This window comes from Amblyomma maculatum, chromosome 4 (assembly GCF_055883805.1).
Source record: "Amblyomma maculatum isolate TAMU_Amacu chromosome 4, ASM5588380v1, whole genome shotgun sequence".
NCBI lineage: Eukaryota > Metazoa > Arthropoda > Arachnida > Ixodida > Ixodidae > Amblyomma > Amblyomma maculatum.
In genome coordinates this window covers 138617095-138631067 of record NC_139347.1, presented here as the reverse complement: position 1 = coordinate 138631067, position 13973 = coordinate 138617095, and the positions used below count along the sequence as shown (strand labels likewise).

General features: G+C 44.2%; 1 protein-coding gene and 1 long non-coding RNA gene across 2 annotated transcripts; one reads left to right on the top strand and one right to left on the bottom strand.

The window, feature by feature from the left end:
• Nucleotides 1-51: 51 nt before the first annotated feature.
• crim (QVR superfamily protein crim) lies at nucleotides 52-9882 on the bottom strand. Its single transcript, XM_084602578.1, has 4 exons — nucleotides 9697-9882; nucleotides 6265-6402; nucleotides 4947-5100; nucleotides 52-2661 (listed from the first exon to the last, which is right to left on the bottom strand). The coding sequence occupies exons 1-4, from the start codon at nucleotides 9743-9745 to the stop codon at nucleotides 2526-2528; spliced, it is 477 nt and encodes a 158-aa protein (XP_084458704.1). The 5' UTR covers nucleotides 9746-9882; the 3' UTR covers nucleotides 52-2525.
• LOC146193142 (uncharacterized) lies at nucleotides 9794-13929 on the top strand. The gene is made up of 3 exons (XR_014706784.1): nucleotides 9794-10162; nucleotides 11835-11904; nucleotides 12724-13929. It is a non-coding gene; the product is annotated as an uncharacterized LOC146193142 (long non-coding RNA).
• Nucleotides 13930-13973: the final 44 nt, after the last annotated feature.

Here is a 13973-nt window from a genome sequence, read left to right as displayed (position 1 = left end):
CTAGCGCATCGCCACAAGCCCATTAGATGCGGAGCTAGAAATTATATACAAAGCTCTTGGCTGCCATCAGGCCAGCTGCACAAAAGAGAACCGATTCTCGACAACTATCCTACTATACAAGGACACAAGTTTGCTGTTGTAATACAGGTAGTTGGTCATGCTTTGCAATCTAGATTACCAAACTAACTTGAAATATGGCAGCAAAAACAAAGAAGGGTCCTAATCACATATGTGTCACGCTCTGGGAAAATTGCACCGGGGATTCTTCAGTCGCATGCATGACGTTGGCAACGGAGAAAGCAGTGAAACATGCGTAGACCATTTTTGCACTCCTTGTATCCAATTCACTTCAATTCCATAACAAAGCAACATGCTCGTGGTGTCTCCACTTTGAATGGGCAGAAAGCAAAAGCTCCACACATAACTTGCATCACCACAACAGCTTGACAAACAAATGGGCCTATTAAGCAATACTACATCATGTTTGCCTTGTGAAGTTGTTGAGAGCACATGCCATTCAAACCCCACTCTTCAAGTACAATGATGCGTAGAAGTGTACATAATGTGATGTGACGTGCAATAAGGCACAGGCTACCATATTTATAAAAGGATGTGAGGCTACAGTCTGGTTGACATTCGATAAGGGTTAAACAGTCTCCAATACTTCTTATGCACCAGCTCTCAGGTACAGCATGTTTTTTTTGTTTGTTTGTTTTTAGAGCTGGCTTGAGTGCAAGTTCACAGTTTGGACTCACGGGAGTTATGTTTTAGAGCGAACAATACAAACGTCTCAACCAGGCCATAGATAACATAAAAAGACTTGGGTAAGCTGTGGGAATGGAGCGACAATGAAAAATGAGCCTTGTGAGCTGGCAGCCAAAAGGCAACTGGATGGTGCGGCTGCCATTCGACCCAAAATACCTAGAACCTCTGCAGCTTGTGCTTTTAGCCAAGCCACCGTGTGGATTCTCATTAATACACAATAGCAGGCTTATGGGCTTCTCATGGGACCTGCAGTCATGGGGCTGCTTAGGCGCAAAGGCTAAGTGCACTCCAGCTTGTCCAAACCAGGTGTTCCAGGGCAATATGGAAACAGCACATGTGACATTACGTATTCTCCCCTTATTTATTACTTACTGGGTCTCCTATGTGCCTGCTTGACACCTTCTTGCACTGCAGATCAAGCTCTATACACTGTTTTTCCCAGCAGTGCCTTCCAGAAGCCTTCTTGGCTGAGCAAGACGCTCGCGCAAATATTTCATCTGGTTTTCCTTTCTCCTGCACTTATTCTGCCTTGGCATACTCTTCACTTTTGTGAAGCTATGCTGAATATGGTGCACATCACCACATGTTATACTAACAGGCACCAATCATGTCACTGGCATGGCTTTCCAGTACAATATTGAAGCGACTGTCACAAAGAATTCCTCCGCGACAAAAAATTGGTCCGTCAGAGCTTTGTTTGTCATCTGAACATAAGGCTAACAGCCAGATGAATTTATAAGCACTACAGTTTAAATTTACCTCGTTTGCTTGATACAATGAAACAAACAAAACAGTCATAGCCCATTACTACCAACTACTGTTTTTTTCCAGTTGTATCTGACTCCAGATCACATGCAGAGAAACAACAGGAAGCAAATGGCAACAGCAATGGCATCAGCTGCACTGCCTCCCATAGTCATGTAATGATAATTCTTTTGCAGATGCCCTTACTTTCTGCACCTGAGGAGGTAAAACTAAATGCTGCTGCCTTTAACATAACAGTATGAACAGCATGCTAAGGCAGGCACGTTAAAAGGCTGAGATTACAATCACTGCATTAAAGAGAAATAAAGCATACCGAAGACTTCCTGCACCACACTCAACTGGTGCTGCAGGGCAGCTCGCATTTCATAAGGCTTTAAAAGTCACAAGGTGCATGAATATGTGCCATGCACACATATGGAATGTCCTTGGACATACTCTGTCTCATCACAGCTTGGCAAACTTAGCGAGCGGTGGACACGAGGAGTCAATGAGATCGTGGCAGCCAGCTCTGTCTGCAGTCCCACGTCTCTGCCATGCGGGCCCAAATAAGCAGCTGTTTTCAACAGACTTCCATCTATATGCCTAAGTTAGTTAAATGTCGCCAAGAAGCAGTTTCATCACAACCAAGCAGTATCAGTGATGACTATGCGTGCCCACAATGTCACTAGGTCTGCTAGGCACACTGCGCACATGCGGACACAGAGCGAGACGCTTCAGCTAGCAACCAAAGGCTGACGCAACACTCTGCCTATGCAGCAAGCTAGTGCTGTTGCGCTGCCAAACCTGAGGCACTAATAAAAAATATTGAAAGGCAAAATTGCTTTTACACAGGCAGCCTAGCACATGATGAAACAAATTCGTACAAACTATTTACGAGCACGGAGAAGTCTGTGAGGCTACAGGGAGAAGGCTGCATAGCTGATCCAGTTTGCCAAGTTATGGTGAGACAGAGTGTAGTAGTTGCGACACCTTTCCACACTAGGCATGAGGGCCCTTCACAAGTTCCAGGCCAGCAGTAGAGTGGCGGCCAGAGGCAGCAAGAGGGCGGCCATCGTTGGCACCATGCTGTGAGCACTGTTGCACCAGTGGTAGAACTCGCAAAAGCAGTAGTCCACTGAGGTGTAGTAGTCCCTGCAGGGAAAGAAAGGGGGCATGCAAGATATGAGTAAGCAGTTGGCAACGTGGGCTGACATCCATGACTAGAAGGGTCTGTTTGATTGCTGCACTAGTTGAAGGAGTGTAATGCCAGCTTGCTGCATTTCTGTATTCATTTTGCAGAGCGCCCGCCTAGTGCAGCCACAGTTCTTGTCTTTCTTGCACTCTACAAAGTAGAAGTGCAGGTGCAGAGCAACAAGAAGAGATGCCCATACGTAGGTCAGTGAACTGGTAGCAGTTTTTCTCAGAGGCACAGGTAGGTAGCTGTGCGTAACATCACGATTGTAACCCTGAGCAGTCAAGTCAAGCTCTGTGAACAGCTCTTTGGTGCACTTGCCTTTTGTCTTACTTTCGTCTTAAATATGCAAATATACAGTAGTAACAAGTGCACGGAAGGCGTCCAGCTTCACAAGGATAAGAATATAGAAGCAACAAGCATGTAGCTGCGAGGAAACACCACAGACTATTCAGCTGCAATGCTGTAAAGACCAGTGTGCTGATGATAGGAAAAGCGCCTCTCATTATACACATTGTCAGTTCCAATGCCAGTTTTTGGCTGCAGCTGGTCGAAGCCAAATTCAGACACATTGCTTGTTTCAGCCATTTGTCAACCATTTTTTTACCTGTTTTACGTTTTGCACCCTCGCACGACTGGGCAGAGCAATTCCCGTAGTGGTGGGTTCACTTTCCCACCTGGACGTCGTCCTAGCCAGCATTATGCCGACAGCGGTTAGTCTTCAAACACTGAGCTACCGAAAGCAGTTGTCGCCTTTTGTCAGCGTACACAATGCGAGGACAGATTTACAGTCATGTGAAGCATCAGAATGAGTACAAAGGTGCTCATGCTGGTGATCAGAAGCTGATGCAAAGTGAATTTTAGTATGCTGAAAGCTGGTTTTCCAGGGAATAAGATTTTGCACAATTTTTTACATGTCCCTAAAGAGTCTGAAAAATCGGCCAGTGACCTCGCAATTGTATGTAATAGATGTAAATATCTTTTTTTCTTTTCGCAGGAAAGTGCCATTTATTGGCATTGCCCCAAGAAAGCACTTCATTGCAGCTGCTGTTTAAAAGTTCTTCATGTGGTCCGAGATGGTGGCCACTGGTGTTGATGGCACGCGGGTGGCTACAGTTTGGAGGCCAGCTTATGAACAGGCCTGCACTTGGCCGTTCGTTTTAGTAGCAGCCAGTGCTAAGATGCATGCTCGGTTATTAAATTTATAGCATTTCAACACCCCATGTATCGTTAATGTACCTAAAATGCATAAGTGGAACGGCAACATACGAAAGGGTCAGACAGCAAGTGCAAGAATGCACTTTTCACTTGAGGTTGATTAGAGCTCCCACATTAACAATATACGTATGCATTTCCACTGAGCTAAAAAGCACATTTGTGACAGGTGCAGTGAAGCATTTAAAGAACAGTCATATCCCACTTGGTCAGGTAAAATACAAAAAACTTTGGCAAAGAAATTAAAATTTTTTACCTAGAAGCACCACACTGAAGAAACTCTAATGTGCACATCCTGTCCTGCACGGTGCATTTCCAAATACTCAAAAAGTTCCCTTCCTCGCTGCCTCTTGCTGCTTACTATTGCGTTTGTGTCACTGAAGCAATGTATAGCTCCAGCTGTACTGAAAGACACTGTACGGACTTGAAGCCTATCATTCTCAAATCCTATCAAAGAACACGCAATCGAAGGCGATTCTGGCAGAATGCTTTGCCCATTATAATGTTGGTGCCCTTGCCTTTTCATCTTTATTGTCTCCTTCATGCTCCCGTTTCAGGCTCACAATATGAACGGTATGGCACATTTGCCTTCTTTATCTGAGCTTTCCCATCACGTATGCTTTTTTAGCATATGCAGTTTAACGTATAGACATATGCAGTCTATAGACTGCATCATGCAGGACGAGCTATGGCTTTACCCTTTCATAATTATTAAAGGGTAACACGATGGCTCAGCAGTATAGACTACATCATTTCATGCAGTGGCTAGTAACTGACCAGTGGTTTTCCAGCGAGACGCTTTTTACTAGCAGCAGCCTCCTGTCCAAAAGTGCACGTTTTCAGGACCGCAGTGTCAAACTGAGCCAACTGAGTTATTTAAAACATGTGTGCTTTGCTCACTTAAGAGCACTGTAACAAGTAATTTATGGGATATGAAGTGTGTCTAATCTAAAAGCTTGCCGCATTTTCTGACAGGCACTGCCCTGAGGGCACGAGGATGTAGAAGGAGAAGAACGAAAGCAGGGCACACCTCTTGAGTTCAAGCTCCTTGATGTTGTTGTCAACGTAGACAGCTAGCTTGGGGCTCTCGGCTGCTGGTCGGCAGCCTTCGTAGGTGTCTGCCGGGATGTCGTGCCGATATGCCTCCAAGTTAGACAGGCAGTCCCGAGTGTACAGCACTTCCGCTGCAGGGAATATTCATAGGGTAAGGCTCATGGTTGCAGTGCACATGCAATGCTACAAATGAAGTGAGAGCATGACTGCAGAAAAATGAAAACTTCTAGTACTAGCTAGCACTCAAAGATCTTCCACTATGGCACAGCACTTGCAACTAAATGTACTGAAATTTAGCCTACATAATGACAGTATTGCGACAAAAATTATGAAAAGCTGAGCAGCAGTGCCCTTGATGCGACTCCAGAGATGACATTAACGAGATGTCTCTCTGTTGAAGGAGCAAAGCCCATGAGAAAAGCCCAAGCCACCCTGAAAAGAGAATGTTGGCTCAAAGCACAGTTTCATACACACATAACTTACACATGCAAATACAGGTATTATTTCTGCCTTCATGCTGGCTGCTTTCAAGTAATCAGCAGGTACTCTACACAGAATTGTGTGTCAAGCCAGTGATCAATTGCAGTGATGAAACGAACTGCTTAGAAACATCATACTAAACATTAAATCACCTATGAACCATGGTGATCACAGAAGGAAGACTGATTTGGCTTTACTCGGATGAAGATAACAAGAGACCCAACGCAGGCGCACAGATCCAACCTATGACAATATGACAGCTCCAACCTATGACAATGACCTCCAGGACAATATGCTTGGAAGCACACATGTGAATGGTAAAGTTCCTATCATGGCAAGCTGTGTAAGAAAAGAAATCCATTCAAGTGCCACTTGGGCAAAAGAAAAAGAAAAACGAAGTCGCTGGGAATGTCTACATTAATAACGTTAATGTACCACAAAGCAAACCACCTACAACCAGCGTGATAGCGGATGAGGTGGAAGTGTATGCATCTTTTAGTGGCGGTGAAGATTTTTTTTTTTACATGCTTGATAGCGACACTGAATTCTTCTCCGTCCCACCACGCACTAAAACCAAGTAACAAGCAAGCAGCAGCAAGTCACTATGCATCTCAGTGAGAACCTGCACTCTGTCTGGTCATGGGCGCCACAGCTTAGGGAACATGCGTGAGAGATAATCCACAACACCTGAAAGCAATAACAACAGCTGCTGTCACTTGCAACACTGCTTCCTTTCAAAGAAGCACAGTTGGAGGCTTTTCTATGCTGAAAATCAATTGAGTCAGCTGCACGGTGCACACAGTGGCATGACTTACAGCCTTTGCGCTCGATGATTTTGACGCACTTGTCGTCATCTCGGGGGCACGTGATAGCACCGTGAATGAACCAGTTCACCTCGTCGTGGCAGCCCGGTTGGTTGCTCATGCACGAGTAGCACCACATCTCTCCAGCACCTACACAGGGACAGCAGAGATGAGGTCGGCCCAAAACGCACCGCACGATCCCGCCAACAACATCCTAAGTCCCTCTTTAGAGGCTTAGAGATGACCATTGTTTTGTTACAGCCATCAGTCCACTCACGATAAGGGGGGGGAGGGGACTGTCACACACTCAGTGCCTTAATGGCAAATAATCAAGAAAGATGTATAAAACAGATAGGAAAACGGGAGTGTCGAAGTGCATGCCCAAAAAGAGCAGCCAGAAAATGAGAAAAAAAGAATTGCAACAGGAAAAACAGCACACCATCGAAGAGAAGAAATGAACTGTGGCAACACATCATAGCAGGCAAGTTGGCAATGCATACTCAAACAGTAACAGTGTACAAAACAAAACACAAGGTAAGGAATGACACTGAATTAGACTCCTCTAGTCTCTATGTTTCTTTCCTTCGTCTCGTTTTACGTGTTGTTACCGTTATTTCAAAACAAGTCATGGGCTTCAGGATGCCTTTCTGTGGACCAAATCGTTAATATGGACACTTTGGCTTCCGTACAAAACTGTCCGTAAAGCAAGTCTTCCGTTTTAACGAATCAGAATTTTGTTTCTGAAAAGCAAAAAACTCTAAAGATAAGGTTTGCTTCAGAGCATAATGTAGGCCAGCGAAGTTGGCATTAGGAGCTACAAGAACATTATTTGAGTCACCCTTATGCCTCAAATGCGATGCAATTGAAAGTATTGTGATGCAGTTGCATATTGTTCTCGATGGCATTTCATTAATATATTGCTTGACATCTACTTTTAATCTACCATGAACCCCTGCTATGTACCAGCATTCAGTCAGCAGAAAGTTGCTGAATCCTACTTTCTACAAGGCGCAAACTGTTGTCAGAGTTTTGTTCAAGTGAATTCATGCAATACAAAAAATCGTAACTTGCATCGACTGCACAACTTAGTAGTGTAAAATATGAAACCACAAGCGAAAATGGCAATCAATCAATCATTGGCACTACGTTAATGTGGTGTCATTCAACAAAATGTAGAAGAGAAATTATATTTGAAGCAGTGTAATGATTTGGTTTTCGTGACTTTCCATATTAACACGGCAAAAAAACATGGACCCAAATGATATTTGTGCATTTTCTCCTTGTCCATTGTCCAGACAGCAAGTTTCCATATTAACGAGAGGTAAATGCATGAAAAAGTTTGGTCACCAGAAAAACTTCCATAATTCGAGTCATCCATACTAATGGGGGTCGTATTAACGAGGCACGACTGTATATGCATAGCCGTGTGGTAAAGAAGGCACGAAAAGAGAAGGAAGATGCACACCTTTGGTCAGCTTCAAATATGAGCATGAGGAGAACAACAACAATGAGTATGTCTGTCTGAACCTTCTCTGTGATGCAAACAAGAAAGTGCAGATTAACAGGAATTACTACCGTTAAACATTTCTCTAACGGCAGAAGTAAGAATCCTGAGAAGTATCTGAGAAGTAAGAATCCATGACGAGGTTCGTTCTGCATTTATATTTCGACACATTATGCTTGTGATGTTCACACCTTTACATATAATGTAAGAAAAAATAATACCTGCGGTGCTCTAAGTCACTGTGAACGTTACTTTGTAGCATTTCGTTATGTTACAAGATTTCAGAGCACCAGAGTGAGATATTACTCTAAAGGCAACAGCCCACACAATGCTACAGTATTCGTTCAGCTATGTACAAGACAGTCATCAAATACCAAAAGGTGGTGTTTATCAATAACACTGAACAGAATGAATCATGCACTAAACTTATAACGCACTAATACCACAGCACTAAATCTAAGATCAGGAAAACTGAAACCAGTGAACAGTTCTTAAACAAGTTAACATAAAGCTCCGCAGCTGTCTTAACGTCTAGGCCATTCCAGCACCATGGTCTAGACTGTGTTATTAGCCATCACAGTTCATTTCTTTCAATCAGAATGATCACAACAGGCAGCAAAAGACACCCTGGGCTGGTTGTAAAACACGGTCATCAACAAATTATGGTCTTACCCTGCAAAATGAGCATACTGTGCTGACGAGAGGTGAAAGGATAGACAGACAGGAAAAATAAGGACCACCTGCTGTGGCAGTTTGGTAGCTGTGTCATTGAGCACATGATCGTAGGTTTCGGCCTCAGCTTCTGCAACTGAGCGTCAGTGGAGACAATTGTAGAAATGCTTGTGTGCTGAGATTCTGGTGTACATTAACAAGCCAAAAGCTGTAAAATCAACACGTAACCCTTCACTACAGTGCACTCCATAGCTGCCACCTCTGACTTGTCACCTGAAAATCCTTTATTACTGCCATTAAAAGAATGAGGCTAGCATTCCAGCCAGCTATCACATACAGGCTTGCTAGGAGATGTCGGTAACTTATTCTAGAGGCACCTGAAAAGAGCTCTCGGGCTAGACGAGTTGATTTAAATGAACTTACATTTACAAAACAGTCATGCTGCTTAATTATATGACAGCAGCTGTCCTGTGAAATAAATTCCCAATGCTTTCTGTCCCCAAACTGTGATGCTGCCTGAAGCCAAGTATGTGGTATACTACTCTTGACAACACTGAAATTAATCTTTTATGAATACACAGGTATCTCTTTTTTTTTTTTTTTTTTTTTTTTTATGAAAGACTAGCTATCAATACTTAGATTTGTATCAGGCCCGCAGTTCAATGTCGGTCTCGATGTTGTTACCCTTTTCCTCTGTTATAATGCAAATGCACCAGTGTGCATTGCCAGATGTGAAGAAAGCACATATGGGTCTCAAAAGCCACCTAATACATGGGCCCCAAAAGCACCCATTGCTGAAACACACCACCTTCCTAGAGCGTATATTTTTCTACATTCAACTACAGGAACTATTGCTCATTGAACGGGCAGGCTAAGGACGCGCCAAGTCGATGAGATCAGCGTAATCAGAGCACGCACTGACTGCCAGTGACAGCCTAGCTCGCTCGATCAGCGTTACATTCAGTGAATGCAGCTCCACACAATCCGGAAATCGTTAGAGCAGCTGAAAGCTCCGCTCTGGGTGCATAACGTGCCTGACGTTTTGCGTGGCACGAACGTACAGTTAGCGCATCCGCGCGGATGCTAACACAGCTTGGCATAGCGTAGACACACTAAGAAGCTTCAAATTCATGATACGTCAATACGGCATCTGGAAACAGAGGCGCCAGCAGCGATCAAGATGCGACGAGTCCTCCGCGCCCATTTCCAAAGGAATGCGGGACATCGGTATAACATCGGACCAGCGCGTACGGACAGCGCCTACTTACCGATGCGGCACAGTGCCAGCAGCATGATGGTTAATGTCACCGGCCTCATCTTCCACACGACGGTTGAACTCTGAGAACAACGAGCATAGCCGGACTGATGCGTCCGACTTGTTTGTCGCTGCCTCGTAGGTGACCAGTGTGACTCGTCAAACGGCACGCCTCGATACGAACGCAGCCGGATACTACTCAACGCTGGCGGCAGATGGAGGCACAAGCGGCGCAGTCGGTCGTCTGCTGGCATAGTTGGCATGGTTTCCTTTTTGCAGGTTTAGCTAGCGTTTTAGGGCCGTTCGTCGGCGTGCACAAATAGTGCCGATTGTGCGGCTTTGTCAGCAAATCTGATCACTTGGACATATCTCACTGTCCATGAAGGTGGTGGCAGTACGGTCACTTCGACGCTCACTGTTCAATGGCCGGGCAAGAACTGAGTCTCGCACCTATTTCACAAGCAGGAAGTCGCGCGAAAGTATGCAAATGTTCCCTTCACAAATGACCGATCGTCCGGTCAAAGCTGTGCCGTCACGTCACATGCCGTTGATCTGAGCTCGCAGATCTTATTTTAACTCGCAGCAGTAATAGGTGACCCGATTTGGTTGAGGTCCCAAAGTTACCCCGGCAACATTCGCACGTTGCGAGAGCAAGCAGTGTTTCGTTATTCTGACACGGCACGCACTCATTACATTTCATGGGAGGGGCAAAACTCCGTTAAAAAGTTGACCCCAGTCCAAAATCAATATATCAATTGAGAATAGTTATTGGTGCCGTTTTCCTACTCCCAGTAAAAAAAAAAAAAAAAAAAAAAAAAAAGAAAAAAAAATGGGCTCAATTGGGACGACCAGTCAGATTGAACTGGTTCTGCCAATACCAAATGGTTTGTCCAATGGGCACTGTCCAACCCAACTGGTTTCTTCACTCCCAATTGGGAAGCCCAATGGGTTTCTTCAATCCCAAATGGGATGCCCAGTTGGTTTCTTTATTTCCAATTGGGACGCCCAGTGGGTTTCATGACTCCCAATTGGGAATGAAGAAGCCAATTGGGCGTCCCAGTTGGGAGTGAAGAAACCAATGGGGCATCCCAATTGTAATTGGATAAACCCATTGGGCTAATTGGGAAGCCCAATGGGTTTCTTCAATCCCAATTGGGATGCCCAATTAAAACCAATTGGGCCTCCCATTGGTTCTAAGGAAATATTCCCAATTGGAAAAATCAAGTCAGTGATATACTTGACTGAGATGTGCACATATATACATATCTCTATAAAAGACAGCAGTGAAAAGTTCAAATTCTTATAAATATATATCGCCACTTAATCTTATTATTTGATCTTTTTCATGTCCACTGTAAGTGCAGGCATAACTAAATAAGTTAACTCAAAATAACAGAAATGTGTCACTGGTCCCAGCAGCCCTGTTCAACGAATGGAGTATATAAGTCTGCAAAGTATCCTGTGGATATATCAATTGAATCTGTTAGTTCCATGTGTGTGATGCATGCTTGTCTCATGATTTCTGTAAAAGCTTGTAATTTCATTCCACTTGTATAAAAGTCGGCTCCCCTGTAACTTATTTACAGAAAACATTGAAATTACATCTCCATTCTTTTTTTTCACCCATTTGAGTTCAAACCATTTGGGCTCAATGGGTATGCCATTTCAGTTCAATTGGTGAACCATTTGGTCTTCATTGGTGACCCATTATTTCCAATTGGAAGCACCAGTTCATATGAAATGGTCAGGCCCAATGGGTGGCAAAAACACAATTGGTTTTTGACCAATTCATTTCAATTGGGAGATTCCCAACTGGACCCATTTACTTTTTTTAAATGGGCTGGGTTTAGCCACCAGTTGAATTAGAGGGGCTTAACTAATTGGAATGCGACCACGTGGGGCCAATAACAAATGGGTCCTATAATAAAGAAAGGTAATTATTCCTGCACTAATCCAGATGAAAACGGTAGACACGCTGTAGGCTAGGCACCCATTACAGCTGGAAAAGCACTTTTCCAGTTGAATTTCCAACTGTAGCTGGAGCTTGAATGGAGGTGTAAATTTTCCAGCTGTAAACCGAAGCATTCCAGCAATAATCCAGAGGGAAATTCACCCCGTCTGGTGCCTGCGCGTACCACCAATTTATTTCAGGTCCAACAAATGTTGATTCACCATCATCAGCCGCAAAACCGTGGTTGGGGAAAGATGGGGATTAGCTCAAGTATGTTTCAGCAAAACCATCATGGTATTGTCATTAGTGCTCCTAGTACAGCTGCAAACTAAAAGGCTTATTGCAGTGCATTTGCTCACTCCTAAGGCAAGTGTTAACACATGGTTTCTGGAGAGCTAAAGACACTCAAAGTCAATAATACCATCAACTTCTACGAAATCAGAGGAGAAGCATGTCGCCTTTTGAGGTGTGGAGGATTAATTTGTGCAACTGAAATTTGCTACAACTTGTGGCATTATGTTTCTCAGCTGAGTCCTCCGATGTGGGGCGCAATGCAGGGAGCTCCTATTTGTAGGCAGTCTCCTTTGCTGCGGACAGCAAAATACTGCTGCTCCTTTGACGTAAATTGGATAGCACAGGCAACAGCCGATGTTTTAAAACTTTATGCCCCCACTGCTGCAGTACTGTCTGTTACCTTCACAATTAGCAATGCCTTTAATCTGCCTTTGGAAACCTTTATAGCACTTTCAATATGTCTTGCTAGATTGTTTCTTTCTTTAAACTGCCGCTTTTAAACAGTCCTCCCTTCAACACCTCAGCTGTGATAAGCCAATTAGGCACATACTTTATGTATGTACCCCGTTTGCTGCAAAATTTCCATGATACGAGCATTGTACCAATACCTGTGTATTGGCAGAGGCAGTGGCCCTAATAGTTGTCAGCACTGGAATCTTGCCATGTACTACCATGCCTGAAAGAGGCATTTTAACAGCATGAGAGGTTGTGACAGTGCCACATACTTTTATGTCTCATCTGACCGACACCCCTTTAATGTGACACTTGTGATAAGCTCATTTTTCCCAATCGCAGCATAGGTGTGAGAGAGCAAGGAGTGAGTCCTCCAACTTCAGCAGCGCCCAGCAGCCTGCTGCCAGGGCAACAAAGGCTTCACTTCATCCATCTCCATCCTCCAGAAAGCCATGCAAAAGTGGAACAAGACAGACTACAAAACCAAATTCAAAGATGCAATGAGAAGGCAACACAAAGTGAAAGGGGAAATTTCTTCCTGTCACAGCTTCACTGCATCAGTTCTCATAACTACCCGTCAATTTTTTCTGTCCTTCCTTTCCCTTACTCTGCACAGCGTAGCAAACAAAGGCTTTGCTGTGGTTAATTCATTTTCTTTCCACCCTTCTTTTCATTTCAGCCTTCAATTAATGACAGCCTTTGACGCAACAGACACAAGATCACTGTCCTCTCTTCTGGTCTGTGCCCACTCCCATCACGTGCACCTGTGACCAACAGGCTACATTACCTGTACCTGCGAGCCTCTGCCCCCCTCCACCCTCTACAGGTCATGTGACATAATCCTTAGCCAATGCAGGCATTAGCTCTCACATTTGTTCATCTTGCATGTATTGCAAAAACACAGAATGACTAAAATTAAGCGATAGGTAGTTCAAATCCACCTCTGCACATAAGGCTTTCACTGTTGGGCTCTTAATAATAAGCTTCTAGCTACTGTAGCTATACCTATACCATCTGTTCACCCATTCTCCACTTGGGACAGGAGCAACCTGCATGGGACACTGCCATAATTCATATTTTTCGCTCCCTGACACTGTAGGTAGAATAGACACCTAGTGATATTGCGCAGATATTTGGGCACTTCCCTGGTGACTCACTGACAAGAGTGGCAGTCATGTTTTGAAGAACTAAGATAACAATACTACACTTTGTTTCATCTCTGTGATGATGCCCTTAGACCAGCAGTTGGCCAGGCAGTGTTGTGTCTCGCATGAGCATTTAGTAAAACCTGCCCAGTGCTAGGGACATACTAATAAAGAAGTGAACAGTGCAGCCTTACAAGTGTTAATTTATTATGACAATGCACTAGGCATGACTAGGGAATGCATAATTTTAATGAGTTTCCCTCTGCTATGGCCACTGCTGCTCCCCCATCACTGCACCAAACTGCATCAACTTTGTGGCGTGCATGCAAGCACCAAACATGTTGGAAAAACTTGCAACCTCACGAGCGAGTGAAGATCAAATTCATATAAAAACCTTGGCGGCATGCAGGTAGGCCTTAACACCATGCAGTGTGTGGCACGCAATGA

Coding starts and splice junctions, on each gene's coding strand:
- crim (XM_084602578.1), bottom strand. CDS start 9,745: ATGAGGCCGGTGACATTAACCATCATGCTGCTGGCACTGTGCCGCATC. Junction 6,403..9,696: donor GCTGGCACTGTGCCGCATCG/GTAAGTAGGCGC, acceptor GTCCCTGTGTAG/GTGCTGGAGAGATGTGGTGC. Junction 2,662..4,946: donor AAGGAGCTTGAACTCAAGAG/GTGTGCCCTGCT, acceptor CTTTCCCTGCAG/GGACTACTACACCTCAGTGG.